This window comes from Rhinolophus sinicus, linkage group LG11, assembly GCF_036562045.2.
Source record: "Rhinolophus sinicus isolate RSC01 linkage group LG11, ASM3656204v1, whole genome shotgun sequence".
In the NCBI taxonomy this organism is placed as follows: domain Eukaryota; kingdom Metazoa; phylum Chordata; class Mammalia; order Chiroptera; family Rhinolophidae; genus Rhinolophus; species Rhinolophus sinicus.
The window spans coordinates 9231562-9257265 of NC_133760.1; the positions used below are offsets into that span (position 1 = coordinate 9231562).

The 25704-nt window shown below is 49.4% G+C and overlaps 2 protein-coding genes and 1 long non-coding RNA gene across 5 annotated transcripts in view; 1 reads left to right on the top strand and 2 right to left on the bottom strand.

The window, feature by feature from the left end:
• LOC109459947 (poliovirus receptor homolog) lies at nt 1-13243 on the bottom strand. Its single transcript, XM_019754902.2, has 8 exons — nt 12808-13243; nt 9803-10180; nt 8541-8840; nt 7180-7297; nt 4742-4890; nt 3745-3876; nt 2040-2071; nt 1-1575 (listed from the first exon to the last, which is right to left on the bottom strand). Exons 1-8 carry the CDS (start codon nt 12893-12895, stop codon nt 1504-1506), a joined length of 1269 nt encoding a protein of 422 aa, XP_019610461.2. The 5' UTR covers nt 12896-13243; the 3' UTR covers nt 1-1503.
• The window catches only part of LOC141567437 (uncharacterized), a 21771-nt gene continuing 9078 nt past the window's right edge, over nt 13012-25704 (top strand). For both annotated transcript variants that reach the window (XR_012490023.1, XR_012490024.1), the window contains exons 1-2: nt 13012-13150; nt 19810-19975. This is a non-coding gene — a long non-coding RNA (uncharacterized LOC141567437). The remainder of the gene's footprint in view (nt 13151-19809; nt 19976-25704) is intronic.
• Nucleotides 24224-25704, bottom strand: part of IGSF23 (immunoglobulin superfamily member 23) — a 15679-nt gene continuing 14198 nt past the window's right edge. For both annotated transcript variants that reach the window (XM_019754904.2, XM_019754903.2), the window contains exon 5: nt 24224-24562. In XM_019754904.2, coding sequence (XP_019610463.2) covers nt 24538-24562 — 25 coding nt within the window. In that variant the 3' untranslated portion in view covers nt 24224-24537. The remainder of the gene's footprint in view (nt 24563-25704) is intronic.

A 25704-nucleotide genomic window follows, 5' to 3' on the forward strand; every position in this document is an offset into this window, starting at 1 on the left:
TGCACACAGCCACTTGATGTGTAATAAATAAGGTTTAATGAGTGTTTGGGGCTAGAAACAGACAAGGACTTTCCATAGCAGCAAGGCAACCAGTGTCCCCTTTGTCTCCATAGTGCCTGGGAGCTCCACTGGCCTAGGTGCCTCTCCACCCCTCCCCCATCCCATTCTCTTGGTTCCTGTCTCTCCCCATCCTGTTTTCACTCTTTATGTGAATCTCAAATCCTGGTTATCTCTTGCAGAGCAGCTTACACTTTGCTCTCTGGTTTAGCACCCTGACCCAAGGTCTTATCTCCCTAAGGTATATTCCACAGCAAACACTTCTCGCTGTAAGAGGGATTCTGGTGATCATAAACCATCTTCAATTAAATATGTCCGTTGCAGCTGAGCAGCTCTGCCTCCGGGGTCTTGGGCTGCATCCATCCTAGTCTGAGGGCAGCATGTGTCTTGTGTAGCTGCTCTCACCGCGTCTCTTCCTCCATCTTTTGGCAACAACAGCCTTGGTGGGTTACTGGGCCCCATGCCCCGGGGTTCTATCAACCGTAGCACGCTGACTACAGATGCTCTGCCAGGACTTGAGTCTTGGCACAAGGTGCCTGGGACTGGTAACTCCAAGTTCACATCCACCAGATATTCCTGTTCCTCAGACAGCCCCAGGCAGCCCAAGTTCCAGCTTCTCGTTCTCTTCTGGGGTCAGTGACTGTTGCTTGTAAACACAGTGATTTGACTGGTGTGGAGATGTGGAAGCTCAAGGTCAGAGGACAAATTCTTACCAAAATTCTCTGACAGTTGGAACATCCTGTGTGGCCCCACCATGCAGGAAAGGGTTAACCTCGCCCAGAGAGAGATTCAGTCCTTAGCCCTGAGAGGTGACCTCTAAGCCCTTGGAGTATTCCGGCTGATAGTAGTCTTGGTTTACAGGACTGCGTATTCTGTGCTGACCCTGTGGTTTACGGTGGGGCCTTGGACCACACAGTATTGACTTGACCTATGGAGGTGCTTGAGCCTAAGGTCAGCTGCATCGGTGGTCAGGGACGTCTACATGATCGACCCCCAATAGAAGCTCTGGAAACCAAGTCTGGGGTGAGTTTCCCTCGTTGGCAATACTCTGGGTGTACTGTGACATGTCATTGTTGTGACATGGCATTACACTGTGGTATGACTCCACTGGGAGTAGGCAACTGGATGCTCGTGCCAGGTTTCTCTTGGCTCTGCTCCACGCGCCTTTTCCCACTGCTGATCTTCACCTTGTGCTTTCACCTGAGTGTAACAGCTTGCCTGAGTTCTGTGAGTCCTTAGTGAACAGACTGAACCTGAGAGTGGGCTTGGGGACCCCTGAGCTTATACCCACCCACTGCGTTGCAGAACAGAGGAGACATCTTGAGGTCTGGCACAGAGGGTGTTCTGTCCTGTTGGAGGGAGACTTCATCCATTGGAGTGGGGTCCAGCTGCGAGGCATACATCCTTACCAGCTCTAGTTGCTTCCTTCATTCGGCACTGATGCTGTCACCTTGTGCCTGCTGTCGGCAGTTCTTGGGGAGAGCTGGCATTACCATTCACAACTGAGTAGGAGACACGCTAGAAAGAGGATATTCACACTTTAGCCTCAGAGCTCTTTCAGACAAAACCTGCCCTCTGAAGCCCATCCTGCGAAGAACTTCAGGCCTGTCCCCTCCCATCTCCCTGTGAGCCCGGGCAGCACTTCTCAAGGTGTTGTCATGACAGGGGAGGGAAGGGGCACCTATGACAATGCAGATGCCAGGGCCCAGCACAGACCCACCAGACCAGATTCTCAGGAGGCAGGCCCAGGAACCTGCATTTTAGCAAATCTTACAGGGAGTTGTGCCCAGCAGGAAGGGTTGGGAACCACTGCTCAAGGCATTTGGAGAAAAGATCCAGGACCTGGCTCCCAATGCCACGCTGGCTTTCGGTTAAGTGCTGTGGGTGCCCAGAAATGACTATCCCTTTGGGAAAGCCCACAGCAATGAGTGTGTGGTTCATGCAGACCCCCACACCCTTCGGAGCCCCACCACCACACTTACTGCATTAGCAGAGCGGCTGCATTGTCTCTGACCTGGGGAAACAGGAAGAGAAGTTGTCAGGGATGAGTGACTATGCTGGAAAGCATGGGAAGGAGACACATGTTGGTGGCTGCAGCTCTGAAATTCTAAGTCCCATCTCTCCTCTTGACATGGGGGTGCCTCTTTCCATAGTGGTTTATACATTTGTAAAACAGGACTGGGGTAGGTGGAAGTGTTCAAACCTCAGTTCTGTCCTTTAGGAGCTCTGTGACCTTGGGTAATTGACTTAACTTCTCTATGCCTTGCTTTCCTCACCCATCAAACAGGGGTTAATTTAACAAATAGGAAATGTCTACTTTGTGCCAGGTGTATTCTAGGAGCTGGGGATATAGCTGTGAACAAAACAGACAAAAATCTCTGCTCTCATGGAGCTTATATTAATAATCGTAATAGTAATAATAGCAATAATAATCATAGCTTATAGATACCCAGTGTGTGACTTACAATGTGCCAAATGCTGCACTAAGTGCTTTTTCTGGATTATCAGGTACAGTTATTCCCATTTCACAGATGAGGAAACTGAGTCAGAGAATAAGTCATTTTTCCATGGTGACACAATTGATAAAAAAGTAGAGTGAGGTGCCAGGCACAGGCAGCCCGGCTCTGGAGATGACATATTCAGCCAACACTTACTCAAGTGCCACCCTTATGCCCGGCCTAGTGGTAGGGGTGAAAGGACACAGCCGTGACTATGACTATTCTAGCTCTACCCTCTTGGGGTTCACAGTCCACTGGAGAGATAAACAAGTCCCCACACAGTGATGATCCGGAGTGGGCAAGGCTGGGGTAAGGGAGCCCAGAGCAGGTGCTTGGCTCAGTCTGGAGGATCAGGGAGGGCTTCCTGGAGGAGGGGCCCTCCAGCTGGGTTGAGAGGAGGCAGTTTTGTTTAGTGGTTGAGGAAACAAGCTTTGTAGCCAACAGAACTGCCTCCTAGTCCCGACTTTCCAGCTGTGTGCTGATTGGCAGGTAACATGTTCTCATCTGTAAAGTGGAGCTCACAGCAGGACTCGCTTTGCGGGGTAGTTGTGAGCACTCAAGGGGGCTGTGCCCAGAAAGTGTCCAACACATAGAAAGTGCTCAACAAATTACAGTTCTTCTGATTACAGAATTAGCCAAAGGACTTCTCCAGAGGGAGCCACAGGGAGGGTGCTCCAGGCAGGGGAACAGCCTGTGCAAAGCCCTTGAGGTAAGAGACCCTCAGGCCCTTTTAGAGCCGGGGTTCAGAGTACCAGTTCCTGCCACCCCCTCCTTTCTGTGAGAGCAGCTAGGGCATCACTCCTGAGCAAGGCAGATGGGGGAAAGCTGGGAGGTGGGGGTGTGGAAGATTAAGTCTTAGTCCATCCTACCCGGCAGGGGCTCCTGTGTCACCTGGATTAAAAGCCAAAGTCCTTATTGTGGCCTTCAAAGCCCTACAGGATCTGTCCTGACTCCCTAAATATTTGTAAAATGAATCAATGATCCAATGACCGAGACTCCCTCGGTGTTTGGTGTCCTTGTCTGTAAAATGGGGAACCTCATGGGATTGGGGTGAGGATTCAGAGAGAGGCCACTGTGTGGAAGGCTTAGCGCAGAGCCCAGCACATACTAGGTGCTCAATTAAGGCGGCTGTGGTGATGTTCATTCATGGCAGACAGGCCGGGAATGTGCCAAAGAGGAGGGGACTCACGAGATTGTCTGAAGCACCGGCGATAAATCAGGACCACCACCAGGATCAGAACTATAATCAGTACTACAACCACAATCAGAACAACAAGCGCAGGAGACAAGGCCGAGTGTGACTGCTCCCTGGAAGGAACCTCTGGAACGGAAGAAAGCAGGGACTTAGGTTCAGAGCTTTTGGGGTTTTCACCTGCTCTGCAAACATTACCCATCATTCCTTTGAGAAGCTACCACTTTGCCTCCCTCAGTCTATATGGTTCTGGCTCCTAGGACGGGACTTTGACCTACGTCTGGCCAATCAGAGCATGCCATTCTCTCCGGCTGCTGTGATTGGTTCATAGGGGGACTATGACCTAAGTTGAGCCAATGAGAGCCAGCCCTGGCACTTTGGCTAGATCTATTGAAAATGGTGCATTCTTTCCCCTGGGATTATTAAACTAGTGGGATGTGAGCTGGCAGCTGTTGAGGGCCATCATGCCTCCCTGAGGGAAGAATCTGCCTGAGAATAAAGCCAGCATAGAGAAAAGCAGCATAGAGACACAAGAGGTAAAGAAAAGTCATTGGGTTACACAGTTGAAGTTCCTGGATCTAACCATGCCTGAAGGTGCATTTTCAATAAAGTCCCCTTGTTTTCTTGAACTATTTTGAATTGTGCTTCTATCAACTGCAACTGATAGTTTTGCCTAATACACTTGGAAAGAAAGGCCTTCCTGAGTCCCTGAGGATGAGGCATCCCACAATTACCCCAGCCTGGGTTTGCAGAGGGGTGTGCCCAAGTGGCTGTACAAGGGTTCCAATGGTACAAATGTTGGGTTAACAGAGAGTAAACCCTGTTGGTCTTCTCATGAGGGGGCAGGGGAAGGATGGGAGTCAGACAGCATTCTTGTGGCTGAGTGACTCCCTTACCCAGGTGCCTCCAAGTGCCAAACTCCTCCCTCAGAGGGAATCCTGCTGTGGCCACCTCCTTTGGTTCCTCTGTTCTCCCCACCCAGGGGGCTCCTCACCTCTGAGCCGGATGGGCAGTTCTGCCCTGCCAGTCCCTAGGGCATTGGTGACACTGCAGGTGAAAGTCGTATTGATCAATTCGTCCACTGGATGGATCTGGAGCTGGTTGCCCTTGGTCACAGCAGAGGATGGCAGGGAACCCCTGGTCCTGGGAGAGACAGAGGAGTGAGGAAGTGACATCTGCTGGAGGCCTCCAGTGACAGGTGATGGGCCACTCACTGTGTGCCAGGAATACAGAAACCCCCATGCCATCTATGATGTAAGTTCAGAGCAATCCTGAAGTTCCCCTGACTCTCCCTCTCACCCACATGCAACCGATGAGCAGATCCTGTCTGCCCCACCCTCACAATCTACCCAGAATCCAGCCACTCCTGAGCGCCTCCCCAGTCACCATCCTGATCCGATCGTCCTACCCCTGGGCTACTATGGCTGCCTTCTCACTGGGCTCCCTGCTTCCACCCTCGTTCCCCACCCAACTTTGTCCCCCACTCAGCAGCCTGAACAATCTTGTTAGAACTAAGTGTGCTCACATCGCTCCTCTGTTCAGAGCTCTCCCGTGCCTCCCACTTCGCTCAGAGTCATTAGCAGTCATTCCTACAGCACAGGTCCCACATGAGCTGGTCCCCGATACCACTGACCACATTATCTGTTACTCTCCCCTTGTTGATTCTCAAATAATCCAGTTACACTCCCACCTCAGGGTCTTTGCATACACTGTTCCCTCTGCCTGGAAGGCCCTGTCTCCAGGGACAAGCATAGCTCATCCTTACCTCCTTCAGGCCTCTGCTCAGAGGACGCCTTCACGACACTTTCCTCGGCCACCCTATTTCAACGGCAGTGACCCCCTCTTTATCCCTCTCCTCTGCTTTGTATTTTCCACAGCGTTATGTGCTTTACCAAGTTATCTAATTATTTCTTCCCCCTCTGAAATGGGAGCCTCATGAGGGGAGGGAATCTGGTCTGTTTTATTCACCAAGGTATGTTGGGCAATAGCATCTGGCACGTCGTAAGCAGCCAAGAAACATCGGTTTAATGGATGGAGGAGGGCGAGGCATGGAGGTTTGGGCATCTGCAGAGCTGGGGAGGAAACCCCGCCACGTGGCTCGTGAGCCTGAATGATGGTGCTTTGAGGCAGACCTGCAAACGTGCCGTCTGTCGACACCAGTGGAAAACCACTGACCAGCAAGTCCTTTCACAGACAATTGAGAAACGACTGTAGCTATCCACAGAGGTGGGTATACAAGGAGGTTCACCACTAGCGCATTTACATAGATGAAAACGGGAAAGCACTTCTGTACCCCACATTCAGGATTGGTTCAATAATCGATGTCATGCACATTTGGTGGAAGCCCAGCAGCTTTCAAAAGGGGCTGTGGGCATTTTGAAATGCATAGAAGATATGGACTGTTTGATGGATGGAGAGAGGGATGCACCAATGGACAGAAAGGGGATAAAACAACAAAATGTTAGCGGGAGAATCCATGTGGTGTGTTTTCGAGTGTTCACTGGAAAATTCCTACAATTTTTCTGTATGTTTGAAAATGGCCCTGACAAAATGCTGGGGAAATGGGGATGTGAAACTATGTGCCTTGACATGGAAAGGTGTTCATGAGATAGAGGAAAAGTTTCAAAATTGCAGACAGCACAGTTTTTGTTTAGAAACGCAGGAGAAAAAGACAGGAAAGATATAGAAAAGGGCAACAGTGGATATTTCTGGAGGTGGCTGGGTATATTTGACTATAGGTGCAATATTCCTCTTTTTGTTCATAACTGTATTGTCATATGTTTCCACAATGGTCATAAGTCACTTTTATAATAAGGAAAAAGGCCCAATAAAAATCACGTCAAACAATTGACCCCTTTGCCCTTTTCTTCCTCCATTCTTAACCCCAGGGCTGGTATGAATTCGAGGAAATCTTCTGATTGCTCTGCGCCTCAACTTGCTTATCTAGAGATTGGGGACAGTCTTTGCTCCTCCAGAGATGACGGAGGTGACGGGGGAGGTGGCACAGCCCAGAAGTGAGGGCACTGGGTTTGGAGTCAGATGCCAATTGGAGAGCCGCCTCTGCTGTGTGACCAGGGCAAATGATGGCCCCTGTGGGGGCCCAGCTGATCTTTAACCCAGGCATGGCAATAATGCTGACTGTGCCTGGAGTACGGCGACCACATGGGATGCTGTAAGTACCGGGCACACAGCAGGCTTGCCATAAAGAGCAGGTGTATCTGTGAACCTGGACTAACCCCCTCATAAACTCTGCGCATGCAATGCAGAAATGTTCCTGGGGCCCCAAGTCAACTTCTCTCTCTCTGTACTTTCCTGCACCCCCTCCCCTTCCTTCAGATCCCAGAATCCAGCCTGCAGTCTTTCTTCCCTCAGACCCAGATGACGAGGCCTTCCTCCCTCAGACCCAGGGGTCCAGAGCCACCCAGGACTCACGTATTCCACTCATAGTCTGTGGGCTCTGGGTTGCTGCGGACGTCACAGGTCAGGGTGGCCTCACTTTGGCCGAGGTACCAGTTGCCATCATAACCAGAGATGGAGACTTCAGGGGGGTCTGGGAGAAACAGACACACAAGTTCAGAGACAGGGAGTCTTCAGAGGGGCCTACAGATAGGTGGGATTCATGTCACAACAGTGAAAAGCCTCAGCGGGTTTTGGGAACAGCCCAAGTTAAAGAAGCCTGTGAGGAGTCTGCGGCAAAGGGTTCCCTCACAGAAGCCTGAGGGTTCTTGGAGTGGTGGGAGGTAGCTGGGTGCAGAGAGTGCTTCTCAGGCCTGGCCTCTGTACTCATTTTTCTGGGTAGCCAGGTCCTGGCCGTGTCTTGGATGTCCTGTGAGAAAAGGCCTCTTGGAGACTCATAGCACACAGGACATATTCAAGGCTCTGTCAAGTCCTGCAGGAAAGAATCCTGAATGACTCTGCTTTTTAGCCTGTTGCTCATCCATCCCAGATGTGATTTACAGGGAACTTTTCAAATTCCCCAGGGGGAAGGCCAATGAGACAGAGTGTTTCTTTTTGGAGGGAGGGTGGGGGAAGTCAGTGTGGATCCCCTCTTCCCTCAGACCCAGTGATAATATCGAGGGGGTCTAGTGTTGACAGTGCCTGAGGGGATCAGTATAGCAACTGCCAGGGGGGTCGGGGAGTATTCAGTGTAAACAGTGATGGGAAGACGTAGCCCCTAGATGAGCCAGTGTAGACAATATTGGGGCAGAGGGGAGTGAAGACTACACTGGCGGGGGGTGGTAGTGTAGACGGTTCTCCAGGGGAGCCAGTGTAGACAATGTTGAGGGGCGGTATGAGGGAGTGCCTAGGAGAACAGTGTAGACAGTGGTCACAGGAGCAGTTTAGAAAACAGGGGGAACACATCTCCCCAGAGTTGGTGGCCTAAATGACTGGTATAGACAATGGGGGTCGTGCTATCTGTGGTCCAGAGGAGCCAGTGTAGACAGTAGGAAGGCAATATAGAAAATGGACAAGGGAGTTGGTGAAGACAATGGGGGAGGCAGTGTAGCATTGAGGGCAAGGTCAGCGTAGGTAGTTGCCCAGGGAAGCAGGTGTAGGTGGTGTGTGTAGCCTGTGCTCCAGGGAGCCAGTACGGACAGTGTGGGTGTCAGTGCAGACAGTAGCCGGGGGAGCCTGGCAAAGTGGGGAGCAGCACTGATGGGGCCTAAGAAGCTGGTATAGTTAATGAAGGGCAGTATTGTTTGTGGCCCAGGGCAGTCAGTGTGGACGAGGGGGTGGGGGTGGAAGCAGCCTGGCCGTGGCTCCTGCCCTTGCTCACCCTTGGGAACACTCACAGGGCACTCTGAGAATCACAGGCAGCTGGATGGGCTCCTCAAAGCTCTCGTGCTTCACGGTGCAGGTGACATTCTTCAGGTTCATTTGGCTTGAGGGTGTTAAGGTTAAGTCGCTGGTAACAGTGAATGTGCCAGGCAGGGGTCCTGGTACCTGGCTGGTATTGGCCTTCCCATCCAGGGACCAGGAGATGCTGGCAGGCGGGCGACCTCCTGTGGAGAGGCAGCGGGCCATGGGCACAGGCTCCTGGCTGAGCAGGCGGAGTGGGACCTCCAGGGTACTAGCCTTGTTCTGGGGCTGGGCTGGGGAGAGGAAAAAAAGGGACAGGTCACTCCTCATCTGAGAGGGCTAAGCTGTGCCCTGGAGGTGAAGAGAAAAAGTGACTGGCTCAAGGTTTAAGTGACAGCTGGGCTTTCACTCCAGGTCTGTCTCACTCTAAAACCATCCTGACCATGTCTTAACCATCATTCTGGTTATTTGCAGACCTGGGGCTTCACTGGGTTCCTTCCTTATCATTACCTGGGTTATTATTTACTGATGATTTCTCTTTAATTTAACTCACTGGTGTTGTTTTACCATCATCCTAAACCATGATATCTGAAGTCCCGGGTTTGCTGAAATGACCAGAGCTGCCTTTGGCACAGCTCCAAGCACTTAACCTGGCACATAAGGGAAAAATAAATGTCAGCTCTGAGTCATCCTCATAGCAATATCCATTTCACAGATGAGGAAACTGAGGCACAAAGACTTCTTACTCAATTTCCAAGAGGAGGGCCTATTGTAGTCTCCCTTGTGCTCATGAAAATGAACCCATGATTCGGGGACAATGATGGAAGTGGAGGGTGCTGGGACCCCACTGGGGAAAGCACCATTCCTTGTAGTCTGTTTCAACTCTCCCTTCCTCGCCAAAGGGAGTGACAACAGCTGACAACTATGAGGAGTCACATGGGCCTCTGTTCTAAGCAGGTCACCTGGAGACACTCCAGAGACCCTCAGGACAGCTTGCTGGAGGGAGGGCAGCCCTCTCATCACCAACCCTATCTTACAGGTGACCAAAGGAGCATCTGGGATGAAACCACTTGCCCAAGCCTGTAGTGGCGAACTGGGATGCAAATCCGGGCTTCGCAGTCACCTACCACCTTCTTTTGTCCCCACAGGATTTCTGCTCTGGAGGCCATCTCACTTTCTCCAGGGCCCTGCCCTTTCTGCTTACTTCCCTGCACCCCTCAAGCTCCTCCCTTTCGTGTCCCTCTTCCACGCTCACCCAGCACGCGTAGCCGGGTACTGGCGCTCCTGCTACCCTGCGGGAATGTGGCGAAGTGGCAGGTGTAGTTGGCTTCATCCTCCGCGCGCAGCCCCCTCACGGCCAGAGTAGCGTCCAGCAACTCCACGCCGGGCCTGGCGGCTACGAACTCCAAGCGACCAGGTTCCGGGAAGCTGGGGTGCGAGGGGAAGCTGGGGCCCCGGGTCGGGTGGAAGACGGCTACACTGCGGGGTCTCCCCTCCAGGTCCTGCCGCATCCACGTCACCAGCGTCACCTGTACGTTGTGCTCCTGAGTGTGCAGTTTGCACTGCAGCGTCGCATTGTCGCCCAGGAAGCCGCGCACGTCGGGTGGCGCCTGCACAACGATGGTCTCCGTCTCTGAGGGAAAACGGAGAGAGGGGGCGGGTGAGACCTGGGGGTCCCGGATCTGGATGGGGCGGGCGCCCAGGAGGCTGTAGGGAGAGTGTGTAGGGGGAGTCGAGTCCCGACCCGGGCAGGGCGAGAGTGAGAGTGGCTGAACTGTGTCTGCCACCGGGTGGGCCCTGTTTCACTGGGCCATGATAGTCGTATATTTTGCTATTACCGTATTTCCTCGATCTCAGCATCACCGATTTATAAAATTGTGGTTAAAAAATTAAATTTGCGGTTTACACCATCTTAAAGTGTACAATTCAGTGGCATTAGTTACATTTATGATGTTTTGCAACCATCACCACTATCTAGATCTAGGACTTTTTTAAAATCACCCCAGTGTCATCAATTTTGAGATGCAATTTTTAAAAAAATTTACAGCATGACTCACTGTCAGTGGTTAGGCTCACTGAGTATCTCTGATTTAGAGCAGTGAAAAGGGGAAGAAACTCTAGGTCTTAGAATCCATGAAATATGGTATTATTATTATTACTATTATTATTATTATTGATGTGTGGACAGGGCTTGGGAGAATATTTGTAGGGGATCCTGGCACAAGAAGAGGGGCGATTGTAGCTCAAGGGTTTTGGATCCCTTCAGATCTCTGTTGTGAGGCTTCAGGCAGGTTGCTTAACCTCTCTGATTCTTTGTCCTAGTTTGTAAAATGGGACTAATAACAGTTAACACTCACAGGTTGCTTACACAAATTGGGGGCTGTTCTGAGTGCTTCACACATCTCTCATCATTTTGTCCTTCAACAGTTCCTTGAGGCAAGCACTGCTGTCAGTCCCACTTTATAGATGGGGAAACTGAGGCCCAGAGTCATTTGCTCCAGACAACACAGAGGATAAATGGCAGAGGTCGGAGTTGAACCTGCACTCAAGAGCCTGACCTCTAATCCACCTGGCTCCACAGGAAAATTTTTCTGCTTAGGGCTCCAGCACATAGTCGGTCTTCAACTGTGTTGGCTCTTATTGATATTAATTCCCAAAATGCTATGCATTCTTATTATTAATAATAAGGGTAATGGAGAAGGTGGAAGGGAGTTAAGTTCTTTGAACCCTAGTCCTGCCACTCACTGTGGCCCTTTGTTTAGGTGCTTTCCCTCCTCTGAGCCTCAATTTCCTCATCTGTAAAATGGGGATGGTTATAACTTAATAGAGTTGTTGGGAGGACTAAATGATGAAATCTATGTAAAGGGGTTAGCACCTGCCAAGGGTTCTAAAAGGTGAATATTATAACTATTGCTATTATGAGGAAGCGAAGCCAGGAGGTACGCAGTGGACAGGGGTAATTGGAGTGCACTGTGTGTGCGGAGGGGACATTTTGGACACAGGGAAATGTGGAGTGGTGAGCATGCTAGTCTGAGTTTGAATGCCAGCTCTACCATTGACATGCTGTGCGGCTCTGGACAAGTGAGTCTCCTTCTCTGGTGACTTCCTCCACCAGAGGGCAAAGTCTCCTCCTTAGCAAGGCTGCCATGAGGATGAAATTGGGTCAAGTGGCCTTTCTCTTTGTGTGTTCCTCCTGTATAATTGCCACACTTGAGCCAGGCACTGAGTCACTCCCTTACATGTGGCTCCCTCCAACTCTCTCCACAGCTGCATGAGCTATGTGCTTTTATCCTTGAGTATTTTCCCATTGGACAGAGGGGGCAAGTGAGCCTTGGAAGGCCAAGCAACTTGCCTGGGCTAACCAGCAAATGAGGGGCAGAGCCTGGGTTCAGACCCGGGCCTGGCCCACCCTGCACCCAGGGTGCTGGGCCCCCTACTCTCCTGCTGTGGTAGAGAAGCAGCTCCCTGTTAACTCTATTTCCTGCTGGGTGCCATGGGCAAGTTACTTCCCTCTGTGCCTCAGTCTCCTCATCTGGAAATGGGGTCACAATAGGATCCATGCTGGGTTTCTCCTGAAGGGGCTTTAGGTTGGTGGCTCTCGGTGCCACAGAGGCATCCTCTTTTTTGGAGAAGTGCCCAGTGTTCTGGGAATCACCTTTTGGCACATGCTGAGATGAGGGTCTCTGGCTTCCCTAGTCGGCATTCGGTATTATTATTGTTCACATGAATTATTATTATCATCATTATTGTTCTTCCCGAGTGCATTCAACATTGCTCAGCATCTTTCCCAGACAACAGTCTTACAAGGTAGGTAGGATTTCCCACGCCCATAACACATTTTATGGGAACAGGGAGCTTAGGTAACTTCTGAGCTCACACAGGTATTAATGCCTAAAGCTGTTTAGGTGTTCAGTAAACGTGTGTGGGCTGAATGCATGCATACATGAATGAATGAATGAATGAATGAATGAATGAATGAATGAATGAATGAACGGCTATGCCCGTAGAGCCAGACATTTGGCTCAGATGGGGGGAGGGGAACCCCACTAGTCACCCTCTGTGGTCATCATGTGGTTTCCAGGAAGTTGGGAGAAGGAACTGACAGCCGGAAGGATTCCTCTAGCTCTGGGGTGAAGGGAAATCAATGGGGAAGGGCAGCGCCCTCAGCCTTCGGGCACCCAGGAGGCCGAGTGCCTGGGCAGGAGGACGGAGAGCAGGCGCCCGGGGACTCACCCGGGCCCCTGTGCGGGGGTCACTCACCGGCTCCCGTGGGCGTCCAGCACAGCGACAGCAGCGACAGCAACGACGGCAGCAGCGGCGGCCACGCCGAGGAAGCCGCTCTGGCCATTCTGGGGCTTCTCCGGGAGTCGGGCCGCTGGGCCGGAGAGAGCCTCCTTCCTCCTCGCTCGGCGGGCGTCCGCGGACTCTGCCTGCGCCGTGTCACTAGCTCCTACCGAGGAAGCCCCTAGGCCACCAGAGCCTGGGTGGGAAAGCCCCTGAGGAGGTGACCTGGATCCGCCTCCCGGTGAGTCAATGGGGACTCCCTCTGCGTCTGCGCTGGCACTGCTGGGACCTGACTTAATCTGCGCAATAGCCCTAGAAGGTGAGTGCTGATAGGAGCACGCTTCTAATATGCGGTTCCCCACTTGACAGGTGGGGAAACTGAAGCACGCAGAGAGATTCAGTGACTTTCTAAAGCTCACGGCCGGCCGATAAGTGACAGAGCTGAGATTCAAAATTACAGTCGGGCTAGATCCTAAGTTCTTAACGACCAACTGGGCGTAACCCCCGTGGACTTTAGAGCCAGACAAGGCTTGGGCTCGTATAGGACAAGTTGCTGCCCCTCTTGGGACCTCAGTTTCCTCATCTGAACAATGGACGTGATAATAGTACTCACCTCACAGGACGGTTTGTAAGGTTTAAACAAAGAACTGCTTAGCTCAATGCGTGGCATATACAGTAGTTTGTACTCAAGAAACAGTAGCTATAACAATAACAACTATTATTGATGTTTTGCAGTTATCAAATACTAATTAATGTGGGTGAGAATGATGATTCATTTATTCTTCATTCAACATATATTTATTGAGGTGTTTGCCAGGAGCTGGGGGGAGGGGCGAATAAGGGAGTTATTGTTTAATGGATATACGGTTTCTGTTTTGCAAGAATTATGGGGATGGATGGTGGTGATGGTTGCATAGCAATGTGAATGCACCAGTACACTGATCTGTGTCCTTAAAAATGGTTAAGGTGTTACATTTTATGTTATGTGCATTTTACCACAATAAAAACAATTTTAAATCTGTTTATTGAACCTGACAGTATTCCAGGCACAGGGATGCAGCAGAAATAATACAGACAAAAGTTCCTGCCTTCATGAAGCCCAACTTATCCTGGAGGGAAATGGACTATTAACAGATTAATACAGAGAACACCATCATGTCTGAAGGTGATCATGGTTTTATGGAGTAACACACAGCAGGGAGAAAGAGGGACCAAGATAGACAGAAATGGAGCAATGAGAGAGAAATGCAGAAAGACACACCCTCAGAGATAGCGAATGAGAGAGAGAAAAAGAGAGAGAGAGACAGAGAGAGAGAGAGAGAGAGAGAGAGAGAGAGAGAGACAGCAGATGAGAGACAAAGAAAGATGAGAGACACAGAGACACAAGGACAGGACAGAGCAAGATAAGAGAGAACTGAGATGTAACAGAGGGACCCAGAGAGCTATAGATTCGCATATAGAGTTTGGAGACTTTCTGGTTCCCGCTGTGTCCATCCAGCCATGGTCGCCCCCAGGCCCACTAGCAGCTCTGAAACTTGTTCTGTGACATCCCTATATCTTTTTAGAAAACCCCCTTTGGGCTTGGCCATTCTGTAGGGGTCTGTCCCTGCTGCCCTCTCTGGCTGGGACCTGATGCCCCCTCATGGCACACAGCTCCCGGTGGGGGCCTCTGCTGCTTGGCGTCTATCACCCTGGATACATGTATGTGAATTTCTGAATGGAAGCATGGAGGCTGGTCTTGGGGAAAGCTTTGAATTTTCTGGCTGGTTTTCTGGGCTGCTGAGTTATTCTCTGAATCAGGAACCTGTGGCTGCTATGTTCCTCCTCTGGATCATGCTGTCACCCTCAGGGTTTCCCCGTCCTCCCCAGGTTCCCTGGCTACTGTGACTCTAGCCTCCTCTCAGAGCTCTGGATTGTCAGAGGCTACCTCCCTCCCCTGCCAATGTTTGGGCTTCAGATTTGGGGCCCCCTTCACCTCATACTTTGCCTCCTCTTCGCTGGGCATCTGACTTCTCAGATGGAATGGGGCCTCTGTCTGAAAACAAACCCTTAGAGCCTTGGTTCAGAACAATTGTACATAACAAGGATGACAGAAGCTCAAAAGTGGGGTCAAAGCAGGGCCCAGGGTCGGGGATGGGGTGAAGGTTAGGGATGGAGTCAGAGATGAGGTCAAGAAAAAGGGGGGTCCTCAGGGATGGGGCTAGGATGTGGCAAGGGTCAATGGGAGGGGGAGGCCCTTTGGTGGCTGGTATTCCTGGAGGGGAGAAGTTGGATCAATAAATGCTTGGGAAGGCCAAAGTGTCCATGCTGTCAGAATTGCTGTATTAAATAAAATGTCTTGTGTCATGTCTGGATGAGACTGGGTGAGGACATGAGGAAGGGAGACTGGTGCCAGTTGGAATGGGTGGGTTGAGCCAAGGGGTTGTCTGGTTCCTCTGACAGCCTCCCTGATCCCTCCTCACTTATGACCCCTGAGTGAGTCTCATTGAAACCACCCTCCTCTGGTTCTCCCAGCACCTTGGGCTCTCCCACCATGGTCCTTAGCTCCTTGGAATCTTTCAATCAATACATATTTATTGAGCATCTACTATGTGCTGAGCCCTGTCCTTGGTGCTGAAGTTACAGCAGTGATCAAGAGACAAAAGTCCTCCTCTCCTGGAGGTCCCATGCTCAATGGGAGTTGGGGAGAGAAAGATAATTTTTAAAAGTAGACAGGTACTATGCCAGGGGATGGTGAAAGCTATGTAGAAAAATAAGACAGGGTAAGGAGATGAGGAAGAATTTCTTCAAAATCCCTCCTTTGTGTCTATCCAACACTTTGACTCCCCTCCCTCTAGTTTCCCCTATGTGTCCTTTCTTCCCAAGAAACCAAAAACTTCACAGCTTTAGTGTTTCTTGCAGCCAGTGCGAGCCTGTGAACTAGGTTTCACCAGTTGACTTGCATTTGGAGGGGACAACTCAAGGCAGTTCTGCGCAGATGTTTTAAAGTTGTGACCTGGCTCATCCATTGTTTTTTTCCTTTGGTCACCACAACTGCCTGTCCCAAATGGGGTTGCCCCTTCAGCTAGGATCCCAGGATGAAGAAGATGTGTGCAGAAGAGCGACAGCTGATCTATGGTCAATGTGTAACATGAGTGAGAAGTTGATTAGTACAAGTCACCAAGGTTTGGGGGGTGGTTTGTTATTGTGGCAAAATCTAGTGAAAGCTGACTGCCAGAAAATTAATCTCTGAGGTAGTGAGTTTAAGTAGAGACCTAAATGAAGTCAGCTCTGCAAATGCCTGGGGTAAGTATTTCAGGCCCAGGAAAAAGCAAGAGCAAAGGCCCCTGAGGCAGAAACTGCTTGATGACTTGAGGACCAGCAAAGGGACCAGTGTGGCTGGAAAGGAAAGAGTGATTGGGACGATAAGGAATAGTTCAAAGAAGCATGAAGGGGCCAGATATTATTGGGCCTAGTAGCCCAGGGGGAGATGTTTGCATTTTATGAAGATGGGAAAACTTGGGAGGTTTTGAGTTGAGGATGTGATGGGATGTGTGTTTTAAGAGGGTCCCTCTGGCTGCTGTGTGAGAAACAGACTGTATGGGGGTGAGGGTTGACGGACATGGGGATGATGGCAGAAGCAGCAGGTTTGGAAGAATTATAGCAAGTTTGGTTGTGGACATATCTGCTTGCTTCTGTGTGTCTCTCCCAGTTAAGACAAAATTCCTGGGAGTTGGGGCCAGGTCTAGACATTTTTCTTCACTCAGGGCTGAAACATCTATTGAAAGAATAAATAAGTGAATGGATATTTCCAACGGGACTGTTAGAGTTCCTTGGAGTTCATCCCATTGACACCATGATCCAACTTCTAGATCCAAAAGAATCACCTAGAAGCTTGTATAATGGAGTGAATATGAATACATTTCCTTATTCTTCTCTCCTACACTGAAAAAATAAGTAGTAACATTGTTCTGCCTCATCTGTTTTTTCTTTTTCAGTTATATTAGGTTGGTGCAAAAGTAATTGCGGTTTAAACGGTTAAAAACAATCGCAAAAACCACAATTACATTTGCACCAACCTAATAGTTAACATTCAATATTATTTTATACTAGTTTCAGGTGTGCAGCATAGTGATTAGACATTCATGTAATTTATGAAGTGATCCCCCTGATAAGTCTAGCACCCACCTGGCACCATACATAGTTATTACAATATTATTGACTATATTCCCTAGGCTGTACATCCTGTGCCTCCCACTGTTTTTTATTTAGCAACATAGCTTGGTGATCTTTCCATGGAAGGACATAGCAAGCTTCTTAGTTAATTCATTCATTCATTTATTCATAGCTGTGTAGCAGTCCACTGTATGAATATGAACACATCATATATCATACTTTTTTCCCAAAGATTTTATTGAGGAAGGGGAACAGGACTTTATTGGGGAACAGTGTGTACCTCTAGGACTTTTTCCAAGTCAAGTTGTTGTCCTTTCAGTCTTAGTTGTGGAGGGCGCAGCTCAGCTCCAGATCCAGTTGCCATTGCTAGTTGCAGGGGGTGCAGCCCACCATCCCTTGCGGGAGTCGAACCAGCAACCTTGTGGTTGAGAGCCCATGTTCCAACCAACTGAGCCATCTGGCCGCCCCACATCATACATTTTAAACTTGTCCTCAGTGGAGGGGCCTTTCGGAGTGTGCTGCCCCGCGTGATCATGTTCCCGCCATTTCCCATGTGTGTGACAGTATCAGTTCCATATGTTCCCAGAAGCTGATTTGCTGGGTCCAAGGCCATGCACATCTGTGGTTTGGGAGGTTATTGGCAAATTGTTACCTGGCACTCTTGCCAGGCAGTGTTTCCTACCCAGGGACGCTCACAGTACTGAAGCTTTCAAAATTTCAGATGTGAAGCTTTATCCCAAAGGATCTGATGTAGGAACCTGTGGGCTGGGGGGGTGTTGAGGAGAAAAGAGAGAAAGGGAGGGAGGCGGAAAGAGTGGAGGGGAGAGAAGGGAGAGGAGAGAGTAGAGAGAGGAAAGACAAGAGGGGGGAAGAGAGAAAGAGAGAAGAGGGGAGGAGAGGAGAGAGATGGAGGTTGGGAATGGCGGGGTGGGGGTGGGGGCTCCAGAGTGTGACTCCCTTGGTTCAAATTCTGGCTTCACCAATTAAGATCGGATGACCTTAAGCAACCTATATAGATTCTCTTGCCTCCTTTTTCTCATCCATTAAATAAAAACATGTGGTAATGGTTAAATAAGTTATTTGGAAATAAGGGATAGGGTTAAAAATTATTTATTTAGCTGCTCAACAAATGGCAGCAACTATTATGGTGTACTGAGGCTTGTGACACCCGTTATGTTACCTTGCTGGGCACCCCTAACTAGGAACTACTGCCATGGGCATAGAGAGTCATAGAGAATTTTATACAGGGCGCGGACCTCATTGCAGCTAAATTCCACGCTTCTCTTGTGGAAAACAGCAGTGGCAACCCCTGTCCCATACTCTTTGTGGTTCCCTCGTGGGGTAGGACAGAGAATGGGATGTTGGGGTTTGCGAGGGCAGAGCTTTGGTCTTCTATACTCTGAAGCTAAGCAGGAAAAAAACTGGAAAAATAGCTCCAAATAACCACCACCTGCCTGCCCTTTCTATCTCTCGTCTCCCATCAGCTCCCCACCCCCACCCCCACATCCATTAGGGCCGTAGTGGTGTCTCAGTGGTTGTTCCCCTCCAGTCTCCCCTTCCAAATCCCACAAGGCCCAGGGGAGGAAACGAAACCTGCCCACTGCTGTTCTACCCTCTGATGACTAATCAGAGCCACACCCTTCCAAAGGTCGTGGATGTCTGCAGGACAAAGTCCAAATTCTTCTTCTTCTTTTTTTTTTTTTAACAATTACATTTATTTTATTTTATTTAAAAATATTTTTATTAAAATATAGCTGGCATACAATATTATATTAGTTTCAGGTGTACAACATAGTAATTCGACATTTATATACCTTACAATGTGATCACCATAAGTCTAATTAATAACTGTGCGTCACTATATGAAGTTATTACAATATCATCGACATATTCCCTGTACTGTACACTGCGTTCCCGTGGCTTATTTATGTTATAACTGGAAGTTTGTGTCTCTTATTCCCTTTCACCTTTTTCACCCATCTTCCCATCCCCTCCCCTCTGGCTCCTCTGGCAACCATCAGTTTGTTCTTTGTATGTATGGGTCCGTTTCTGTTTTGTACATACACGTATATATAATGGAATATTACTCAGCAATAAAAATATGAAATCTGGCCATTTGTGACAACATGGATGGACCTAGAGGGCCTTATGCTAAGTGAAATAAGTCAGACAGAGAAAGACAAATACTGTATGGTTTCCACTTATTTGTGGAATCTAAAAACAAACGAATAAACAAAACAAAGTCCAGATTCTTGAGCCTGGTTTCCTGGCTCCTGCATCACCTGGCCACGGACGACTGTTCTGACAGCTATTCTTGTTCCCCTTCACCTGTCAGCCAGACTGAAACCCTTATGACGTGTTCCCTAAACACACCATGTTTGCTCACCTTTAGGCTGGAACGTGTTTCCTCTGTTCTTCCCCTGGCTAATGGCTACTCACTCTTCAGGTCATGGCTGAGCCATCCCCTTTTCAAGGAAGACTTCCTGGACCCCCAGGCTGGAAAATCTCTCCTCTGGCTCCCTCATCTCCCCTGTCCCTGCCCAGTCCACTCTGAGTTGTCACTTTCTAGGGCTGTGTCTCTGTTACCCACCGGCCTGTTAAGTCCCAAGGAGGTAGGGCCCAGGGCTATGCACCTCACAGCTAGGCCATGACAGTTCAATTTCCTCATCTGTAAAATAGAGTTAAGAACAGCATCCACTTTCCAGGATTTGGGGAAATAGAAATGATGCATTGAAACCCTTTCACGTAATGTCTGATAAATATGACCTTCCGGAGACATGACTGCTTTCATTATTAATCATCTTAATGTGTTCTCCGGTACAGGGTGACTCCTTCCCCAGGAAGCCCTCCCATAGTCCAGCCCCGACTACTCTGGGTTGTCACTCTGGGGCTGGATCTGTCTCCTCAACTGGACTGTGAGCGCTGGGAAGACAGGTCAGTGGCTGTCGTGGTCACGTCTGGGCCCAGCACAGAGCTCCATACAGACCAGGTACTGGAGGAAGGTGTGTTTAATGAATGAATGAACTAATGGCTTTAGCAATGATTTGATCTCTGGTTGTTATGTGCGCATTAGCCCTCTTTCCCAATCTAACACATACAATTATGTTTTCTGTATATACTAGAATTTAGAGGAAACTTACTCATGAAGGTAGGTGTGTGTGTGTGTGTGTGTGTGTGTGTGTGTGTGTGTGTGTGTGTGAGTGTGTGTGTGAGAGAGAGAGAGAGAGAGAGAGCTTGAGGAAGAGTTTAGCTGTTTGGAAAAGGGAAGAGGTTAGGAGGTGGGTGGGAAGGTGGGAGGGCTGACGACTTGGGCAAGAATGACTGGCTTTTGGAGATCGAGCTGTAAACTCTGCGAGGGCAGAGAACATGTTTGTGTTCTTCATGGCTGTGTCTCCAGCATTTAGCACAGAACTGGCCCCAAAGAAGGTGCTCGGTAAGTATTTGTTGGGTGAATGAATGAACCAGATGTCTCTGAAGTCGCCTGGGCACCTTGCTGTGCCACCATCATTGTGAAGCACAGTAGATTCTGAGTAGGCCTTGAACAGGGAGTGAAGTTCTTTTGGTCCGCTTCAGTGAGTAGAGAGTGCCACACGTCGCTGAAGAGCAGGGCAAGCAAGTCCGGACTCACCGCCGCTCTGTTCCAGGCTCTCAGCAGACCTGAATAATCGAGGCAGTCATGGCTTCCACGACAGCAGGGACTGCATCTGTCATATAGTGTGTGCTCAAGAAATGATTGTTGAGTGGAGTTTTGGTCCAGTTATTCCAGTTAAACTCCAGGTGTGAGGCTGAGTCAATGCTTCCATTTCTGAGCCTTTAAATTTTCCTAGTGGTGTGGTTTCAGTCTCTCATTCATTCATTCCACAACCATTTATTGAGCACACATTGTATGAGAGTCCTGCTTGCATGGAACCGACAGTCTAATGGATGAGATAACTGTTAAATAATTACACCAATAAATATTTAATGATACAATGTGATGAGTGTTATAAAGCAGAACAGTGCTACGAGAGAATTCAACCAGGGGACTGAATTTATAAAATGATGGCCAGGAGGTCTCTGAGAAAATCTGTACAGTTTTTTTTTTCAGTGGTGGGAGAAACATGATTGTCAGCTGTTCCAAAGGGCAAGGAGTATTTTTGTAGGCTGAGTCAGGGGATAGCTAGGTGCTGGCTGGTTGGTGCCTGAATTGCTGCAGTGTCACCTCTGAGACCCAGCCAGACTCCGACCGAGCCAGCTGGCTCCCTGTCACCACTACCAAGGCAGGAAATGACTAACTTCTCCTTTGACAGAGGAGGGAAGTGGGAGGAGGACGCCGCTGGTGGGAAAGGAGCTGATTAAATATTAGGGGCTTCTGAGCAAGTCTAGACCTTTGGGCAGACCAGGGCAAGGACCCCAGAACAGCCACAGAGCCAGTTATCTACACGTATGGGTGCTGGGGACTTACTGATTTTGAACAATTAAGAGTCAGCGTTGCATTGTCTGATACAACAGCCACTAGCCCCAGGTCGTAATATAAATGAAAATTCATTAAAGGTAAACACAATTTAAAATACAGTTCCTGGGGCCGGCCAGGTGGCTCAGGCGGTTGGAGCTCCATGCTCCTAACTCTGAAGGCTGCCGGTTCGATTCCCACATGGGCCAGTGGGCTCTCAACCACAAGGTTGCCGGTTCAACTCCTCGAGTCCCACAAGGGATGGTGGGCAGCGCCCCCTGCAACTAAAATTGAACACGGCACCATGAGCTGAGCTGCCACTGAGCTCCCAGATGGCTCAGTTGGTTGGAGCGCATCCTCTCAATCACAAGGTTGCCGGTTCGACTCCTGCAAGGGATGGTGGGCTGTGCCCCCTGCAACTAGCAACGGCAACTGGACCTGGAGCTGAGCTGTGCCCTCCACAACTAAGACTGAAAGAACAACAACTTGAAGCTGAACAGCACCCTCCACAACTAAGATTGAAAGGACAACAACTTGACTTGGAAAAAAGGCCTGGAAGTACACACTGTTCCCCAATAAAGTCCTGTTCCCCTTCAAAAAAATAAAATAAAATAAAATGCAGTTCCTGAGTTACACCACCCACATTTCAAGAGCTCAATAGCCACACGTATTGAACGGTGCAGATACAGATATTTCCATCACCAAAGTGTTCTATTGGCCAGCACTTGTCTAAGGCACAAGCACAGGAATTGGACAGACTTTAGTGGGCATCACGCCTGGCTGTTTGACCTTGGGCAAATCACTTGCCCTTTCTGAGTCTCACTTTAATCCTCTATGCATGAGCACAATTACATCTACCTGACATAAGAGCTGGGGGCCCATGAGAGAAGGGGAAGGGGGCTCTGGACTCAGGGAGGGAGTAGTAGGGGAGTGGGGTGATTGGAAAAAAAGAAATTTCAGCCAGCCTGGCTTGAAGACCAGCTCCACCATGTGCTACCCATATGACCCTGGGCAAGTCAGTTACCTTCTCTCTGAGCCTCACCTGCTTTGGTTGTAGAATGGGGGTGGATTCTCCTGTCCTTGAGGGGTACAGTGAGGATGACAAAAGATATGAATCATATAAGGTACACAGTGTAGTGGCTGGCACATGGACAGTCCTCAACAGACAAGATTTGAAGTCAGGTCTGCTACTATTATTGCTCATCGTAATGGCGTGGTAGATGGCTTTCCATTGGTCACAGAAACACTGAATATTCCTTAAATGTTAGATATTTCCACACAGGAGTTTCATCCATGCTCACTTCCCCTTTGCCTGCCACCTGCCAGTATTCTCCAGCAGCTCAAAACTGAGTGGTCAATCTTAGCTACAGATGTACCATGAATTTTGGGGGGTTGCGACCACTTTCCCCACCTTTCTGCATTCAGAAGTGTTTTTTTTCTTTCACAAAAGGAGCAAAAATTTAAAAATAAGTTGTATGTGTAAAAACATATTTTGGGGTGTCTGCCCAGCTTACAAAGTAAAACCTCCCCCCTGTTTTCTGAGCACAGAATCCCCACAGACAGGGCTGACCTCCTGGGGCTCTGATTTTACAAAACATCTCTGCCTCCACTCCAGCCACCATGGTGGGACCAAGGTTGACACCTGACCCAAGTAAGCCAATCAGGTGCTTTCTCCAGGGGTTTCAGAAACAAGGCAAAGGATTTTGGCTAAATTGGGCTATTCCCTTGAACAGCAGGGTCGTGGACTTGGAAGCTATGAGATGGTGTCTTTCCCCACATGGATGGAGAAGCATTGAGTGCCCATCTGTAGAGAGAGACACAGAAAGAGAATTGTGAATTGCATGTTCCTGGAAAACACGGTAACAAGGGTGAGGGATGGACGGCTGAGAAAGGCAGTGAGCAACTCCTGCCTCTGGTGGTAGATTGCAAAAATGGCCCCAGATTTTCCCCCTCCCAGGAAGAAGTGAAGTTAATCCCCCTACTCCTTGAATCTGGGCTAGCCATGTGACTTGCTTTGACCAATAGACTATGGCAGAAGTGATGATGTGCCAGTTCTTAACCTTGGCACAATTCTTAACTCTTCACCCATTGCCTCTTCTGCTCTCATTCTTGGAATCCTGCCTCTGTCGTGTGAACAAGCTTGGCTCTGCCTGCTAGAGAATGAGAGATGGTGTAGAGAGGCCAGTTGTCTCAGGTGAGGCTGTCCTAGGCAACCTGCCAACTGACCATGATGCATGACTGAGCTCAGCAGAGACCAGCTCTAATTGATAACCCACAGAATTGGAAGCTAAATAAATGCCTGTTTCCAGCCATTATTTTTTTTTGTTTTTTGTTTTTTTTTTTGGGGGGGTTAGTTTGTTATACAGTAAGTGCTGATACACCCTTGGATTCCTGTAACTCTTCCTGGATCCTTATATTAAATTCTTCCTTTTATTTTATTTTTTAAATAAATCAATCCTGTTTTAATTTTAATTAATTAATTACTTTTACATTTTTATTGGGAGCAGTGTGTTTCTCCAGGGCCCATCAGCTCCAAGTTGTCCTTCCAGTCACCGTTTTCAATCTTTAGTTGCAGGGGGCATAGCCCACCATCCCATGCGGGAATCAAACCGGCAACCTTGTTGTTGAGAGCTCGCGCTCTAACCAACTGAGCCATCCGGCCGCCCCTCTGGAAGCTCAGTGGCAGCTCACTATCTTCAATCTAGTTGTGGAGGGCGCAGCTCACTGGCCCATGTGGGAAATGAACTGGCAGCCCTGTAGTTCAGAGCTGTTGCTCTAAAGAACTGAGCCATCCGGCTGCACCTCTTCCTTTGATTTTTTATTGAACCACTTTCGTGAATTTCTTTTGCTTACAGCACATGAGTTTTATGAAATACACACTGCTAATTTAGGTGGCTTTCAGGAGTTTGATAAAATGGGCAGGTGGAGTGTTGGCAGCTGGTGAGAGGAGAGAAAAGCAGTCCTCGGGACTCTCAACAAGATGGGGACAGCCCACAGATGAGGAAACCAGGAGGGAGGAGGTCTGATTTGGAGCCCCCAGGAACTCCATCACGGCCCCAGGCTTCTCTTTCTGCTCTTCCTGGCAACAGCTCTTAGACTGACAAACAGGTGTCCATACTTCATCTGCGTGTCCGTATTCTTTGCCTGTCAGTCCAACAATGGAAGAGAGAGAAATTAGTAATCATAACAATAGAATAATATATGTGGCTGACACTTATTGAAGGCTTATTGTGTGCCAGGCACTACTTACAGTGCTTTTCTCCCACCATCTTATGTAATCTGCACACCTACCCCTTGGGGGAAAGTATGACCATCATCTCTGTTTTACACACGGGGCACAGAGTAGTTAAAGGACTCACCCAGAGTCCAACAAGCTAGCGTATGGCAGAGGTGGGATGAACCTAAGTAGCCTCATTTCAGGGTCTACGGCCTTAACTGCAAACAAGGATCTCTCTTGGCCCTTGGTGGGTGTGGTAGACATGTGAGGGGCTCCTCCCAGCCCACACCCTTCTTTTCTGAGGACTGCCCCTCTCCACCGGGAAGGTCAAGACAGCCATGCTTGTCCCCATGACCTCATCTCCGAGGCCAAAGCTTATTGGATGAGGCTGGCAGCTTCTGGCAGAGGTCAGCATTGATCTGTTTGTTGTCTGCAACCAAATAGGTCTTGGCTGAGATGGTGGAGAGGACAGGAGGTGACCCCTCCCGCCTGCTGGTGGAAACAGGTCTGGGTGAAGAGTTTCACGCCAGCCTGATTTTTCACCCTCCCCTCTAAGATCGTGGCTTTGGAATTGGATCTGGGTTTGGTTCAGCTGTGTGTCCTTGGGCAAGTTGATGAGTTTCTCTGAGCTTTGGCTCCATTCATTTGGAAAATGAGGACAAGAGCAGGACACATCCCTGAGAGTTGTTGTTACATGAAGGCTCCTGGCACTTACTGAGGGCCCAGGAAATGCGACCGTGATAAAGTCGGTGCAGGTGGTTCAGGAAGCAGCCTGGCCCTCCCCCGCCCCTAGAAAGTTCCACAGGGGACTCAGGGACTGGAGACCTGGTTCCACTCTTTCCTAGCTGGTCCCCAAGGCCTTTCTTTTTTTTCTTTTTTAAATTCCCCCCCCCCTTTATTTCGTTCCCCCCCCCCACTCCAGTTCAAACCGTTGTTTCTCAGCCTAGTTGTGTAGGACACAGCTCCCTGGCCCTGCTGGTGTTATGGCCTTGAGCTCCTCCCCAGCTGAAGCAGTCGGTCGCCAGTTGTCGATCAGCCGCTCACAGCAGCTCCCGGCAGCTCTTGCCGG